Source organism: Oryctolagus cuniculus, chromosome 5 (assembly GCF_964237555.1).
Source record: "Oryctolagus cuniculus chromosome 5, mOryCun1.1, whole genome shotgun sequence".
Lineage (NCBI taxonomy): Eukaryota > Metazoa > Chordata > Mammalia > Lagomorpha > Leporidae > Oryctolagus > Oryctolagus cuniculus.
The window spans coordinates 61,185,008-61,202,733 of record NC_091436.1 but is presented as its reverse complement, the minus strand read 5'-3'; the positions used below and the strand labels follow the sequence as shown (position 1 = coordinate 61,202,733).

The 17,726-nt window shown below is 43.6% G+C and overlaps 1 protein-coding gene across 2 annotated transcripts in view; it reads right to left on the bottom strand.

Moving 5' to 3' along the window:
* The window catches only part of METTL24 (methyltransferase like 24), a 126,788-nt gene that overhangs the window by 59,265 nt on the left and 49,797 nt on the right, over nt 1–17,726 (bottom strand). The window contains exons 3-4 of one of the 2 annotated variants that reach the window (XM_002714897.5): nt 17,429–17,568; nt 1,433–1,661 (exon numbers count right to left, since the gene is read on the bottom strand). In XM_002714897.5, the coding sequence (XP_002714943.5) occupies nt 1,433–1,661; nt 17,429–17,568 (369 nt within the window). The remainder of the gene's footprint in view (nt 1–1,432; nt 1,662–17,428; nt 17,569–17,726) is intronic. The other variant, XM_070073702.1, reaches the window with a different exon arrangement.

Genomic DNA, 17,726 nt, shown 5'->3' with positions numbered 1-17,726 from the left:
CTCCGAATCACAGGGTGTCTCTGGCAGGCTAGGATAGATCATTACCCAAGAAGGATCGGCTAACTAACCCACCGCACAGGGGATCTCTTGAGCCAACTGCCTACAGACTGCAATCAGCTTGGGGGTGCTATCCTCGAAGTTGCTTTTAGGGGATACAGTTCAAAGGTTGAGCTTTTTGGGGTGAGTGTTTGACCTAGCGGTTAAGATGTGCCTCCAAGTGCTTGGGTTCAACATCTGCTTCCTGCCTCTAATTCCAGCTTCCTGCTAATGCAGACCCTGGGAGGCAACAGGGGGTGACTCCAGTAGCTGCGTTCTTGCCACCTGCCTGGATTAAGTTCCTAGCTCCCAGCTTGGGCTCCCTGACTATTTCTGAGAAGGCATTTGAGAAGTGAACCACTAGTTGGGAGCTCTCTCTCGAAAAAAAAAAAAAAATTAAACGCAATTTTTAGAAAAGATTGAGATTTTTGCTTGTCCAGTTAGAATAAAATATTTGCAGGGATTTCACAACCGTATTAGGCCATTTCTCCTTGTACTCAGGTATGAGGCAGGCTAACTTTCTTAAAGGGGGCAGGGAAGCGCTATTTAGCGCATACTTTTAGAGGTTCAAAGTCCCAAATCCGGTGGGCCTGTGGGTTTGGCCTCTGGTGATGGCATCACGGAAACAGGACCGTGAGTAGAAGGAACAGATCACAGCTCAAACAGCAAGTGGACAGTGGAGCAGGAGTCAGGCTTGCTCGGGGGCCCGCAGAAGTGGCCTGCATCCTGTCTGGGGACCTCCCATAGCTCCCACCTCTTAAGGGTTCCCACCATCTCGTGACATCACTATGCACCAAGCTTCTAACACATACACCTTTGGGGTACAGATGTAAACCTTATCAATATCCTTCATGAATACACAGACTAGACATTATAGCATATATGATGCCTATTCAGTTTTCATCAGAGCTACACATATTCTATGCATTTTAAATGCTTATCAGCTCAATAAAGTGAGCAACATATCACAACAGTGGAAAATATCACACACAAGCAATCTCTTATCAAACATAAACCTGGCTCTGATTACTTTTTGTATTTGAGGCTGACATAGGAAATTTATTCTGGACACTTCAAGCCAACCAACAAAAGGAAACAGTATTCTTCAGTCTACGCTTCTTATATTCCTGCCAAGTCTTGGCTAAGACCTTAGCATTACTCAACAGCAACTAATACCATCGAATCAATTTAAATATCTCCTTCTTTGTCAAAGCTCTATTTCTACCGAATTGGCTCTATAAATCACATTGCGTGATTGGTAACCCTGAAACTGGACCTTCAGCTGTCCAGTGTCAATGTGGTTATTCTTGGTTTATGTTAAAAAATAAAAACAAAATCCTGCAGTGTATGGGTTTGTTCTCTTCGCTTACTGATGAAAACACGTGAGAAGTCTCACCTTGTGATGCCCAAATTCATTCAAAATGCTCCCCAGCTTTCTGGCACTGCCATGCGATCTCTGAGCAGCAACCGCTGGATGGGGGTCCCTCCAGGTGATGGACAAGCGGTGATGCCAGAGGCGCTGGCTCTCCAGAACGTGAGCTGACTTCACGCTAGGATCGAACCGATGCACTTCACATCCGTTCCTGGCCATGTCAACCTCAAAACGGGTATCATCACCTCCCAGCCTGCAGAGACAGAGGAGAGAAGTCAACAGCGAGGGCCTGGCAGGAAGCCAAGTGCTGGACTGATGAAATGACAGCTCCAGGGCCATGTTTTCATAGTCATAACCAGTCTTCTCCTATTTTAACACATGGGTAATGCACACGTCCAATAATTTTCACAGAAAGCATTATAGCTCTAAGTTTCTGTATAAAACAAAAATTATCTGACAAACACAACCCAGAGAAGCATTTGCTCAAACATGAAGTAGCACATAAAAATGATTTTTTTAAAAGATTTATTTTTTTTTTCAAAGTCAGAGTTACAGAAAGAGAGCAGGAGAGACAGAAAGAGAGATCATCCATCCACTGGTTCACTCCCCAGAGGGCCAGTGCTTAGCCAGGCTGAAGCCAGGAGCCAGGAGCTTCTCCAGAGTCTCCCACATAGGTAGCAGAGGCCCAAAGCCTCAGGCCATCTTCCACTGTTTTCCAAGGCCATTAGCAGGGAGGTGAATCGGAAGTGGAGCAGCCGGGACTCAAACTGCTCCCCATAAGGAATGCCAGTGCTGCAGGTGGCAGCTTTACCCACTATGCCATGGTGCTGATCCCATAAAAATGATTTTTTAAAAAAAGGTTGTAAATCATAGTCCACTGAGACAAAGAGGGATATCTAGCAGCCTTCTGAGATTTTTCTCAGAAGTTGCCAAAAATATAAACCCCTAGATTTGTCCCTTGAGGAGAAGTACATTCTACTAATGAGGCAATTTGTCTTCATTGTAATGGCCACAGTGCTGCGTGTGCAATTTGACTTAAAGACAAGCTATTTTCTTAGGAATGGCGTGCATTTTTTAAAAGTACAGTTACAGAAAAGAGGTAAAGGCATGTGATTCTACTGGATTCAGAGCTCAAAAAGCAGAAGTGTTTCCTCACCTAAATTCAAATCAACAAGGGGAAGAAATTATGAATTCATCAGGGTTAACTACCCAGTAGGTAGCACATCATGTGGAAAATTCATATACTTACAACTGTTGGATTGACTCAGAAATATTTCTTATGTAATGGTGTAAGCATCATCACTTTGATTAAAGCACCAATTTGAATGAAAAGCATGAAATTAACTGAGAGAGTGATTTTTTAAAAAAATGATGATTATGGCTTCTCTGCCCAAAATACTATAATTATATGTGATTTAGAATACCAAAATCCTGCAGAGTATCAACAAAGCATTGGTCAAACTTGAACCTGGTGCAGAAACATTCATTCTCTTAGACTCGACTATTTCAGACTATTGCATAATTTGGAAAGACCCAACTTTGGGTGGAACAGGTTTAAGTTGAGCAAAGCAAGCTTCCCCATCAAGGCTCTCCACCGGGCATCCTTCGGAGCTGGATCTGCCCCACCCTCTCCCTTCACCCTCCTCACTGCCCTTCTCTCCACTGGATTCCAGGGCATGTCAGCCCTCTGAGGTCTCTCACCTCAGCTCTTGCAATGCTTTTGGCCCAGAAAAAGGCTCAGCACTCCTCTCCCAAACAGTTCAGTTTCTCTACCTATGAGATCCTGTTCCTATTTCCTACCTCTTGCTGAAATCCCACGACTCAGGCCACAGTCCTGTTCCCCCAGACGTTCACTCCAGGTACTTCCAAAGCCTGTACTCCACACACTCTACCTTGAGGCACGTGATCACAGGAGGCAGCATCCTGGAGGGATTGTTTGCCGTCCCAGGGATCCAGGGACTTGTCAATTATGGGAAAGTAAAGCCCTCCCATGTGTGTCTTGCCCTTTCTTGAGCCCCAGTGCTGAGGACATGAAAGATGCCGGACAGACCTATAATACTCTGCCCTCAGTGAAAGGGAGCTATTAGGTACTGGAAGGCATTTCTGGAACATAGAGCGAAATATCCAATATCCAGACCTAGCAGGTAGTGGGCTACATTTCACGAACTTACTCAGGTATCTAAACAAATATTTATAGAGCACTTTATATATGGGCGGTGTTATACTGGACATCAGAGATAAACAGAAATCAAACATGGCCCTACATCTGAAGAAGCTCGCTAAGTAGCAAAAACACAAATTTAAATTAAGAACTTTTTTTTTAGAATTTCTAAAATTAATTTATTTTCATTTATTGGAAAGGCAGAAAGAAAGAAAGAGACAGACAGACAGAGATCTTCTGTCTACTGGCTCACTCCTCAAATGCCCACACAGCTGGGCCCCAGCCAGGCCAAAGCTGGGAGCCTACAACTCCATCTGAGACTCCCCTGTGGGTGGCAGTCACCCAAGTCCTTGAGCCATTAGCTGCTGCATCCAGGAAGCTGGAGTCGGAAGCATGGCCGGGACTCGAACCCAGGCTCCCCCGTATGGGATGTGGGCCTTCCCAGCCGCATCCGCACCACCGCACCAAATGCCCACCCTGAAGAAAGATTTTTGACAAATAACGGTTATAAAGTAACAATGTTATTTATAGCAAACATGTATTTAGTCTATAATGTAGCCATTAGCTGCTGCTATGAAGCTGGAAGGAGAATTCATGGTAGAACATTTGACTTCCTGGAAATATTTTATTTAAGATTTATTCCATGAAGCAAAAAGTACAGATCACAGGGCTTCTACGTCAGGATCCAAGATGACTGCTTCCTTTTCTGCGGCCTCGTGTCTGTGTTCAGTCAACAGGAAAGGCAAAAGGTGAAGCAAAGGTCACATCCTTTCCTCCTGAGGGCATGGCCTGGAAGGTGCACACACCCCTTCCACCACTCACATCTCATTGCTCAAAGCCAGTCACACAGACACGTATAGCTTCCAGCAGGTTAGGGAACATAGCCATCAGCAAGGCGGCCGTGTGTGCTGCTAACCTCAGGAGTCCCGCTCCCAAAGGAAGATGGGGAGAATGAATATTGGAGATAATAAGCAGTTCTTGGCTGTAACTCATTTATAAAAGAGTTCATCAGTTTATGCATGTTCATATATGTATAAACTTTTGAATTAAGATGGCAACCTCTCCCTCCCTGGTAGGGGGTGGGAGATAAAATTATGTAACCCTTCCCTAGGGAGTTATACAAATAATACAAGTATTATTCTACCCACGTTGATGAGGGGGTGTGAAGGCACAACAAACCTGTCAGCGTAGAAAAATGATCAAATCTGAGAGCTGCTGAAGAAATCAGAAGGAGAGGTTGATAGGGCTAAATTTCCAAGGGTAACAAAATGACGGGGCGTCATGTTGGCCCTCCTTCTCTGCTGTCTCAGAGAAAATCAATCAGGGCTCCCCTGTGTTGTGTGGGTTGTACACGGAACAGCTCCAGAGGCACCATTTGTACCACAATGACCATAATGATGGTCTCCTAGTGGGTAGCAGAAAAGGCTCTTGAGAGTAAGTGGGGTGCATTTTCCTAAGTTGTACAAAGGCGTGCATTGGACTACCTGCAGGGGGCGCTGGCTATCACATGCCCCTGGCAGATGAGGCAGCCTGCAGCGCTGCTTCAAGTGCTTGGTTATTCTTTTAAAAAGGTTCCACTAAGATTAAGGCGAGTGGCCTGTGTTCTCCAAGAATCAGAAACTCAGAGGGTAAGCACAAGAAAAGATGCTCAAGATCATGGGCCAGTAGGGAAGTGCAAGTCAAACCCACAGGAAGATCCCCCTTCACGTCTACCGGGACTGCTGTCATCGAAAGATGAGTAATAGTGAGTGTTGGCCAGGATGTGGAGACACTGGAACCTTCGCCAGTTACTAGTGGGAATTTAGAATGGTATGCATCCAACAGAAATGAACACACAGCAACACCATCCACAGTCGCCGACAACCAGCCACAAACTAAACATCCACCAGTTGATGCGTGGACAGATAAACTGTGGTGTGTCCAGCCACAGGAGGAGCAGAGCACCAACACTCGCTGCAGGGTGCATGCAGCTTGCAAACACTGTGCTAAGTGAAAGAAAACAGTCACCAAAGGCCGCGGATCACATGTCTCCACGTCGAAGAAACAGCCAGGAGAGGCAGCTCTATAGAGATAGAAAGCACATGGAGGCTGCCCAAGGTGGGGGCTGGGAGGTGGGGGAAGAGGTTGGGAGAGGGGGGGATGGGAGTGACTGCTACGTGTGCAGGACTTTTTATTGAAGGCTCTGAACTTGCTGGTAGTGACAGAAGTCCATCAGACTGTGTGTATTTTAAATACGTGAACTAAATATCCACAAAGCTGCTCTAAAAGCTAAAATAATAATAATAATACATTCAAAGCAGGCCTAGGGACAAGTTTTCATCCTCAAGCATTGAAGGCAAGGGCTGGATGGGAGGACACTTTGAGCTTCCCCAGGAGTTTCAAAACTCTCTCCTTCATCCCAGCAGGGGCCAGAGAATCCGGCCAAGCAATTATCCACATCTGTAAACTGCCAGCCGTGAGAGGGGAGAAATTCATTTTTCAAAGCAGAAATGACACTCAATAGTGGGCGAAAAACATTTTAGCCTCATTCATTTTGTTAAATAACATCACATGAACTAGCAAGATTCCATCTAAGCACCTGTGTTCTCCACAGGGACAATAGCACTCAGGAGGGGGTGCCCGGATTGTGAATAAAGCACACAGATGCACACATTAAGTAGGCAGATACGCGCAGTGCGGCTAGGACGTCAAGATTTCATAGAGGGTGATGGGGAAAGAACAGCTAAAGGGGGACTCTGGGGCTCACGATTTCCCGATTGCGCGTTTCCCTGCTCTGTACCAGCACCCTTCCTGCTGAGTTCATTCAACCACTGTGCATAAAAGATACTTAGCCCTGGAGCTTGTTCGCACTTCCCAAAATGCTGAAATGCTCGCAGCAACCGGAAGTCCCAGCTTTTCTGTGTAGAATACTGGCTCTCACTGCCAAACCATGTGTCACCTATGAAATCTCTGCTCTCTTACATCGAGAATCTGTCTCCTGAAACCACATGGCACAACCCAGCCCAGGGCTAAAGGCGAGAGGAGCACTAGGAGGGTGCTTCAACAAGTTCTTGGAAAAATGGAAAGCAAAGAGAAGTGTACTTTGGTGCAAAAAAAAAAAAAAAAAAAAAAAAAAAGATTAGAAACCACTCAGACATTTTGACATTTTTTCATGATACACATTTTCCTTACACTTTTTGAGGACTTCTCACATTTACATACGCATTTTATCCCCTCCCAAGTCTTCCTTCCCAAGCCTGCTCCTGCCCCCCAAATACAACCTTTGACATGAAAAGTAAAATTACTGATTTTTGTCCCCCTTCACATTATCCCCTCTTTGGTCCCCCCTTCCCTCCCCTCCCACTCCCCTCCCTCCCCTCCCCTCCACTGCACACGCACACACACACACACACACACACACACGGAGACTCACAGGACAGGCCCAGGCTCCCGCTGTGAGGCAGACAAGGTCGCCATCTGAACCCAGAGTCTCTCCGTATTTCCTTTCTGTTTCCCCTTCTCTGAAATACATACCTTGCTGGTGCCCTCTACCTTAATTGGTCTATTTTACCCCTTTCAAAATGGAAAAGGATCTGATTTACATTTCAATTGTATACTGCACAGAGTGCACCCTGTCTCTCCCATTAACTGTGGAATAAAAGTTTTGACTCCTAGAAAAGAGATTGCAGCTTCAGCATGCAGCAGGTGCACCTAGGATCCATTTTAGTTATGCGGGTGGAGAAGCAGAAGTGAGACAGACGTGAGCCTTTCCCTTCTGACTCCTGTGTCTGTAGATCTCTCCTTTCTGTCATTCTAAGAAGCTTCCCTGGGTTGTAGTTACCACCTGGATTTGTCTGGGTATCACTGGGCTCCGTAGCAGCAATGGTTTTGTTGCCGCCATGGAGCATGGAGCACACACGCGCCAGCTGGGTTTGGGGCCAGCAGCCCCAACACTGCTGGGTGCTGGGACTCTGGGGCCCACAGTCCCTGTTCCTGCGTCCCAACTCAGGACCAGTCATTCTGGTCTGGGTCTTCCTTCAGCCTCAGAAGAGATGTTGCCAGCCAGCTAGCTACTTCCCCCAGCCAAACGATTTGAGAGCAGGGTGCTTGTCCGACGCCGGACCCTAAGTCCCAGTGCAATCAGCGTCATCACCTGTCGCTCCCCGTCTTCGTGGAGCAACGACACAGGACCCTGCGCTGTTCTTTCGTCTGCTCGGCCGTCCCCGGGTTTGCTGCTGGTTCTTCCCGGGTTGGCTACTGTCCCTTCCACCTCCGTGGAAGGGCGGTTCCCCCTGGCCACTTTCCCCACTTCCGCAGGGGAGCGGCACACCGCCGGCCGGCTCTCTCGGGGGCTGCTCAGGTGTTCCTCTTAGATGTTCCTCTTAGATGTTCCTGGTGCATGCCGTCTCTCTCCTCCTTTATAGTCCTCCTCCGCCAATCCCAACTCGGCTGCCCACATGCCGAGTACGCTGCTCTCCTCCAATCAGGAGCAGGATCAGCTCCTGGAGGTCATCACTGAAGTTGGCAAGAGGCAGCTGCGTAGAAGCTGCTTTCTCCTCTCCCAGCGCCATATTGTGGGAGAGCAGATGCATAGAATAAGTCTTAATTCCAGTAACTTAGTCTAGTCCGAGTTGCTCCCCACAATCACCCACAGTTCAGAGCATCCTTTGTGAGCCATCAGAAATATTTTCCTTAGTTTCCAGCTTTCAGTTAAACATTTCTAAGTTTTTCAGCAAATAATGAGCCTTATAACCTATTAATTTATTTTCTCAGTGGGATTTCAAATGTTGATTTTAAATGGTAAAATTTAAATAAAAAAGAATATCTTTTTACATGTAACAATATGAAATCTTATTGTAGAACAATCGTGTTCAATGCCTCTGAGGAATTAAAAAATTTCCCCTTGGGGCAGGCACTTAGCGTAGCAGTTAAGACACCAGTTAGGGGGCCCTCGCCATGTCGCAGTGGGCTAAGCCTCTGCCCACGGCACTGGCATCCTATATGGGTGTTGGTTCCAGTCCTGGCTGCTCCTCTTCCTTTTCAGCTTTCTGCTATGGCCTGAGAAAGCAGTGGGCCTCAGATCCGGAGGAAAATCCTGGCTTCAGATCAGCCATTGCAGCCATTTGGGGAGTGAATCAGTGGATGGAAGACCTCTAGACCTCGTGTGTGTGTGTGTGTGTGTGTGTGTGTGTCTCCGTCTGTCTGTAACTCTACTTCTCAGATAAAAAAATAAAATAAAAAAAAAAAACAAAACACCAGGACACCAGTTAACATGGCTGTATCCTATATCAGAGTGCCTGAGTTCCAGTCCCAGCTCTGGCTCCCGGTTCCAGTTTCCTGCTAACACAGGCCCTGGGAGGCAGCAGGTGACAGCGCCAGCAGCTTAAGTCTTGTCACCCACCTGGGAGAGCCAGACTGAGTTCCCAGCTGCTAACTCAAGTCTGGGCTCAGCCCAACCATTGCAAATATTTGGGGAGTAAATCAAGGGGTGGGACCCCTTTCTCTTCCTCAACCCCCTTCTCTATCACTCTGCCTCTTGAATAAATATTTTAAAAATTTTTTAAATTTTCCCCAAAAGCAGCATTCCAAGTTTTATTTTACTCAGTTAGTATATGCTTTAAACAAAATTATTCCAGAGTGTAAAATATAAAGGCAGTTTGGAGCAAAAAATATAGGACCAAACTGAGATCTGCAATTTGCATGTGGTACTCGACTATGATTTTTATGACCTACTTTCAGACATTTTTAATATGACATAAACTAAACCCTGCTGTCACAGCTTGCACTCTCCCTGCAGTCCGGCGGCAGAGCTGCTGGCTCCCAGAACACGAGCTCTGCCCTGATCCCCTGGCTGAGCCTCTCACCCAACCCAGCCCTTCCCATTTCAACCACAACACAACCAGCTTCCCTCTCCAATCTTGTTGTCTCCAGCAGTCCTTTATATTTTTTTTACTTTTATTTAATGAATATAGATTTCCAAAGTACAGCTTATGGACTACATTGGTTTCCCCCCACCCCACAATGACTTCCCTCCCACCCACAACCCTCCCCTTTCCTGCTCTCTCTCCCCTTCCATTCATATCACGATTCATTTTCGATTTTCTATATATACAGAAGATCAGTTTAGTGTACATTAAGTAAAGATTTCAACAGTTTGCACCCACATAGAAACACAAAGTGAAAAATACTGTTTGAGTACTCGTTATAGCATTAAGTCTCAATGTACAGCACATTAAGGACAGAGATCCTACATGAGGAGTAAGTGCACAGTGACTCCTGTTGTTGACTTTACAAATTGACACTCCTGTTTATGGCATCAGTAATCTCCCTATGCTCCAGTCATGAGTTTCCAAGGCTATGGAAGCCCCTTGAGTTCTCCGACTCTTATCTTGTTTAGACAAGGTCATAGTCAAAGTGGAAGTTCTCTCCTCCCTTTAGAGAAAGGTACCTCCTTCTTTGAAGACCTGTTCTTTCCACTGGGATCTCACTTATAGAGATCTTTCATTTAGGTGTTTGGTTTTTTTATTTTATTTTATTTTATTTTGCCAGAGTGTCTTGGCTTTCCATGCCTGAAATACTCTCATGGGCTTTTCAGCCTGATCGGAATGCCTCTAGGGCTGATTCTGAGGTCAGAGTGCTATTTAGGACATCCACCATTCTACGAGTCTGCTGTGTATCTCGCTTCCCATGTTGGATCGCTCTCCCCTTTATTTATTCTATCAGTTAGTATTAGCAGGCACTAGACTTGTTTATGTGATCCCTTTGACTCTTAGTCCTTTCATTATGATCAACTGTGAACTGAAATTGATCACTTGGAATAGTGAGATGGCATTGGTACATGCCACCTTGATGGGATTGAATTGGAATCCCCTGGTATGTTTCTAACTCTACCATTTGGGGCAAGTCAGCTTGAGCATGTCCCAAATTGTACATCTCTTCCCTCTCTTATTCCCAGTCTTATATTTAACAGGAATCACATTTCAGTTTAATTTTAACACTTAAGAATAACTGTGTATTAATTACAGAATTAAACCAGTAGTATTAAGTAGAATAGACAAAAAAAATACTAAGAGGGATAACGTATTAAGTTGTTCATCAACAGTCAGGGCTATACTGATCAAGTCACCATTTCTCATAGTGTCCATTTCACTTCAACAGGTTTCCTTTTTGGTGTTCAGTCAGTTGTCACCGATCAGGGAGAACATATGATATTTTTCCCTTTGGGACTGGCTTATTTCACTCAGCATGATGTGTTCCAGATTCCTCCATTTTGTTGCAAATGACTGGATTTCATTGTTTTTTACTGCGGTATAGTATTCTAAAGAGTACATATCCCATAATTTCTTTATCCAGTCTACCGTTGATGGGCATTTAGGTTGGTTTCAGGTCTTGGCTATTGTGAATTGTGCTGCAATAAACATTAAGGTGCAGACCGCTTTTTTGTTTGCCAATTTAAACTCCTTTGGGTAAATTCCAAGGAGTGGGATGGCTGGGTCGAACGGTAGGGTTATCTTCAGGTTTCTGAGGAATCTCCAGACTGACTTCCATAGTGGCTTGACCAGTTAGCATTCCCACCAACAGTGGGTTAATGTCCCTTTTTCCCCACATCCTCGCCAGCATCTGTTGTTGGTAGATTTCTGTATGTGAGCCATTCTAACTGGGGTGAGGTGAAACCTCATTGTGGTTTTGATTTGCATTTCCCTGATTGCTAGTGGTCTTGAACATTTTTTCATGTGCCTGTTGGCCATTTGGATTTCCTCTTTTGAAAAATGTCTATTGAGATCCTTGGCCCAACTCTTAAGTGGGTTGTTTGTTTTGATGTGGAGTTTCTTGATCTCTTTGTAGATTCTGGTTATTAACCCTTTATCTGTTGCATAGTTTGCAAATATTTTTTCCCATTCTGTCAGTTGTCTCTTCACTCTCCTGACTGTTCTTTTGCAGTACAGAAACTTCTCAATTTGATGCAATCCCAATAGTTGATTTTGGCTTTGACTGCCTGTGCCTCCTGGGTCTTTTCCAGAAACTCTTTGCCTGTGCCAATATCTTGAAGGGTTTCTCCAATGTTCTCTAATAACTTGATGGTGTCAGGTCGTAGATTTAGGTCTTTAATCCATGTTGAGTGGATTTTTGTGTAAGGTGTAAGGTAGGGGTCTTGCTTCATGCTTCTGCACGTGGAAATCCAATTTTCCCAGCACCATTTATTGAATAGACTGTCCTTGCTCCAGGAATTGGTTTTAGATCCTTGATCAAATATGAGTTGGCTGTAGATGTTTGGGTTGATTTCTGGTGTTTCTATTCTGTTCCATTGGTCTATCCCTCTGTTTCTGTACCAGTACCATGCTGTTTTGATTACAACTGCCCTGTAGTATGTCCTGAAATCTGGTATTGTGATGCCTCCGGCTTTGTTTTTGTTGTACAAGATTGCTTTAGCTATTCGAGGTCTCTTGTGCCTCCATATGAATTTCAGCATCATTTTTTCTAGATCAGAGAAGAATGTCTTTGGTATCGTCATTGGGATCAGCAATCCTTTATGTAGCAAACTTGTGCCTACTGTGTGCTGAGTTCTAGCAAGAGGCACCATCAGCATGAGGGTACCTCAGAAAGTTCGTGAAAATGGAGTAAGAGGATATATTAATTTTGGTGCAGGGGAATTTTAAAATCCATGCTTAGTTTTTGCAAAACACACACTTTATTTTTAAAATTTTTTAATTTGAGTTATACAAGTTTAATATATTTCATATACACAGATTTGGGAACATAGTGACACTTGCCTCCCTACCCTACCTCCCACCCACACTCCAACCCTTCCTCACCTTGCATTCCCACTCTTAATTTTTATAGATTTATTTTCAGTTTACTTAATGGTCATGTAGCTAACCCTATGCTTAGTAAAAGAGTTCAACAAATAATATGAAGAGAAAAAATAAAAACCTGTTCCTCAATGGAAGAGACAAGGCTATAAATAATCATCAAATCTCAAAAGGTCTATTTCACTCCAATGTATTACATTTTAGGTACTCTATTAATTACCATGGATCAGGGAAAACATGATATCTGTCTTTTTGGGATTGGCTTTTTTCACTAAGTATAATGGTTTCCAGTTGCATCCACCTTGTTGCACAAGAAATATTTCATTTTTTAACAGCTGAGTAGTACTCCATAGTGTATATATACTGTAATTTCTTTATCTAGTCAGTAGTTGATGGACATCCAGGTTGAATCCACATCTTAGGTATTGTGAATTATGCTGCAATGAACATGTGGGTACAGATAAATCTTTCATGTGCTTATTTCTTTTGGTTTGGGTAAATTCCCAGGAGTGGAATGACTGGATCATATGGTAGGTCTATATTCAAATTTCTGAGGTATCTCCATACTGTCTTCCATGGTGGCTGGCTGCACCAGTTTATGCTCCCACCAACAGTAGACCAGGGTATCTTTTTCCCCACATCAGCACCAGCATTTTTTCATTGTTGATTTCTGTATGAGAGCCATTCTAACTGGAGTGAGGTGACACCTCACTGTGGTTTTGATTTGCATTTCTTTGACAGCCAGTGATGCTGAGCATTTTCTCAAGTGTCTGTTGGCAATTTGAATTTCCTCTCTAAAAAAATGCCTGTTCAAGTCCTTGGCCCATTTCTTAAATAGATTACTTGTTTTCTTGTTGTTGAATTTCTTGAATTCTTTATAGATTCTGGATGTTAACCCTTTATCAGTTGCTTAGTTTGCAAATATTTTCTCCCATTTTCTCAGTTACCTCTTCACCTTGCTGAGTGCTTCCTTTGCAGTGCAGAAGCTTCTCAGATTGATGTAATCCCATTTATCAATTTTGTCTTTGATTGCCTGTGCTTCTGGGGTGTTTTCCAAGAAGTCTTTGCCTATGTCTGTCTTGCAGAGTTTCCCCTGTGTTCTCTATTCATTGATATTTTGATTGGGAGCACATTGAATTTCTAAGTTGCTCTTGGTAGTATGGACATTTTCTTTTTTCTTTTTTTAAAAAATATTTATTTACTTATTTGAATGGCAGAGTTACAGAGAGGCAGAGGCAGAGAGAGAGAGAAAGAGATCTTCCATCTGCTGGTTCATTCCTCAGATGGCCACAACAGCTGTAGCTGCACCGATCTGAAGCCAGGATCCAGAGCTTCTTCCAGGTCTCCTATGTGTTTGTAGGGGCCCAAGGACTTAGGCCATCTTCTACTGCCTTCCCAGGCCATAGCAGAGAGCTGGATTGGAAGTGGAGCAGCTGGGACTCAAACCGATGACCGTATGGGATGCCAGCACTGCAGGCAGTAGCTTTACTCGCTACACCACAGTGCCAGCCCCTGAATATGGACATTTTTTAAGAAAGCTTTTATTTAATAAATATAAATTTCATAGGTACAGCTGTTGGATTATAGTGGTTCTTCCCCCCCATACACCCTCCCACCCCCAAACCATCCCTACTCCCTCTCCCATCCCATTCTTCATTAAGATTCATTTTTAATTAGCTTTATATACAGAAGATCAACTCTATACTAAGTAAAGATTTCAACAGTTTGCACCCACACAGACACACAAAGTATAAAGTACAATTTGAAAACTAGTTTTACCTTTAATTCTCATAGTACAGCTCATTAACGACAGAGATCCTACATGGGGAGCAAGTGCACAATGACTCCTGTTGTTGATTTAACTATTGACACTCTTGTTTATGATGTCAGTATTCACCCGAGGCTCTTGTCATGAGCTGCCAAGGCTATGGAAGCCTCTTGAGTTCACAAACTCCAACCTTATTTAGACAAGGCCATAATCAAAGTGGAAGTTCTCTCCTCCCTTCAGAAAAAGGCACCTCCTTCTTTGATGGCCCCTTCTTTCCGCTGGGATCTCACTCACAGAAATCTTCATGTAGGTCATTTTTTGCCACAGTGTCTTGGCTTTCCATGCCTGAAATGTTCTCATGGGATTTTTAGCCAGATCCAAATCCCTTAACGCCTGATTCTGAGACCACAGTGCTGTTTAGGGCATTTGTCATTCTCTGAGTCTGCTGTGTGGCCCACTTCCCATGTTGGATCATTCTCTCTTTTTTAATTATGTCTATTATTATTAGCAGACACTTGGTCTTATTTATGTGATCCCTTTGACACTTATTAAATATGGACATTTTGATGATGTTGATTCTTCTAATCCATGAACATGAAAGATTTTTCCATTTTTAATGTTTTTTTTTTTCTATTTCTTTCTTTAATATTTTACAATTTTCATTCTAGAGGTCTTTCACATCCTCGGCTAAATTTATTTCAAATTATGTAATTCTTTTTGGAGGTATTGTCTGTTTATACAAAAGCTATTGATTTTTCCATGCTGATTTTATATCTTGTCACTTTACCAAACACTTTTATGAGTTTCAATAGTCTCTCAGTGGAGTCTTTTGGATCCCCTACATGTAGAATCATGTCATATGCAAATAGGGATAGTTTGACTTCCTCCTTTCCAATATGTATTCCTTTGATTTATTCTTCTTGCCTAATGGCTCTGGCTAAAACAAAAAAAAATCAGCGAAATGAAAAACTGGCTTTTTGAAAAAATAAACAAAATTGACACACCATTGGTGCAACTAACCAAAAAAAGAAAGAAGGAGAAGACCAAAATACATAAAATCAGAGATGAAAAAAGGAAATGTTACAACAGATACCCCAGAAATAAAAAGAATGATCAGGAATTATTACAAAGAGCTGTATGCCAACAAATCGGGAAACCTAGAAGAAATGGATAGATTTCTAGACACATACAATCTACCAAAATTGAGTCATGAAGACATAGAAAACCTAAAAAGACCAATAACCAAGATGGAACCAGTAATAAAGATGCTCCCAACAAAGAAAAGCCCAGGACCAGATGGCTTCACTGCTGAATTCTACCAAACATTTAAAGAAGAACTAATTCCAATTTCTCTGAAGCTATTCAAAACAACTAAAAGGGAGGGAATCTTCCCAAACTCCTTCTATGAAACCTCCATCACCTTAATTCCTAAACCAGAAAAAGATAAGACAGAGAAAGAGAACTATAGACCAATATCTCTTTTGAACATAGATGCAAAAATCCTCAACAAAATATTAGCTAATCGAATACAACACATCAGAAAGATCATTCACCCAGACCAAGTGGGATTTATTCCTGGTATGCAGGGATGATTCAACCTTCATAAATCAATAAATGTGATACATCATATTAACAAATTAAAGAAGAAAACCATGTGGTTATCTCAATAGATGCAGAAAAGGCATTTGATAAAATACAACATCCTTCCATGATGAAAACCTTAAGCAAATTGAGTATAGAAGGAACATTCCTCAACACAATCAAGGCAATTTATGGCAAACCCACAGCCAGCATCCTATTGAATGGGGAAAAGTTGGAAGCATTCCCCCTAAGATCTAAAACCAGACAAGGATGGCCATTCTCACCATTGCTGTTTAATATATTCCTAGAGGTTTTAGCCAAAACATGCACCTCTTCAAGTCCCCTCATCTGTCTTCATTTAACCCATTAAGAATATTTGCTATCTTTAAATTCTTATTTGAGTCTTTTGTTTTCTTTAAAAAGATCCCCAGTAGCTTGAATCCTCATTTGTTATTGTCTGACAGCAATGGTGACCCCCTGAATTCACTCCCCTGGCTAGGTCTCTGCATCACCCAGACGTCTGCCCCTAACCCTGACCACCTAGTGTCCTGGCAGGTGGATACCACACCTGGACAGGAAGGTAGACCACAGATGAGGGTCAGGCAGGTGACAGTTTTTTAGGGTCCCCAGTGTTGGTTGCTTGTAAAGGACTCCAGTGGTCTAGCCTGGGAACCTACACAGCATCTACAAAGAGCCTATGGAACAGTGTTTTCCAAACAAAATTAATCCCCTCTTGCCCTTTTTTGAGACAGATGCCATTTGTAAGTTCAGGGCTGTTTCCAAAGCACTGGTATATTTGGTGAAATAGTCTCAGTACTTTATATTCATCCTTTCACAAAAAAAGCTTTCCAAGTCCATTTGTACATTTAGGTGATTTTCAACCAGAATAACTGAATGTCAGTTTTTCTCAAGCAGTTTTGATAAAGTCACATGGTTTTCATAAGAGTTCCTGCCCAGTGTACATAGATTCACCATTGGCACCAGAGATAAAAAGCCAGCAGTGGCCATTACATGTTGTGGCTCACTCATCCTCTGCACCAAATTTCTAACATGCTCTCTTTTTTTCAAGCCGAATTCATGAATACGCTCCTCTCTCTTTTAAAATAAGGGTGCTCCAACTTTAGCTAGAAACCACTGGTCTCAGGGCAGGCGCCGTGGCTCACTTGGTTAATCCTCCGCTTGTAGCACTGGCATCCCATATGGGCACCGGGTTCTAGTCCCGGTTGCTCCTCTTCCAGGCCAGCTCTCTGCTGTGGCCTGGGAAGGCAGTGGAGGATGCCCCAGGTGCTTGGGCCCTGCACCCCATGGGAGACCAGGAAAAGCACCTGGCTCCTGGCTTTGGATCGGTGTAGCTCTGGACGTGGCGGCCATGTGCGGGTGGTGAACCAACGGAAGGAAGACCTTTCTGTCTCTCTCTCACACTATCTATCTGTCAAATAAATAAATAAATAAATAAAATTAAAAAAAAAAAAAACCACTGGTCTCACCAACATGATTGTCCTTATGCTGCTAACTTGTTATCAGCAGAATGCGAGGAAAAGTGGCTCAAGCTGAGGGCACCCCTGTGACGAGCCTGTGCCTGCAGCTACCTAACAGACCCATCAGCAATGATGGCAGCAGAGCACCTGCTCTGCACTGCAGCCACTCAAGTTGTGTTGCTGGAAAAGCCATTGCTGCCTGCAAGAGTGTTTGTTTCCTTCCGCTGGAAAACACGTACTTACCCTAAAGAATAGAGGCGGCACTGCTTGTTGTGGATTTGCTGAGCTAAGCCAAACCTGTCATCGAGACACACTGACCAGGGCTGCTTGGCAGGGCTGGAGTCAGTAGCCAGGCTGAAGGTACTCATACGATTGCATGCAATCTGGAAGGATTGGAAATCAATGTGAATAATTTAAAATGCTGGATGAGAAATGGCAGGGAGGGACTTACAGCTTCCCTGGCCCCTGGAAACCTTAAGTAAGAAGAGAGTTATGTCTTCTACGGCTAACTGCTCCCATCCCCGGGGAGCCACAAGACTGC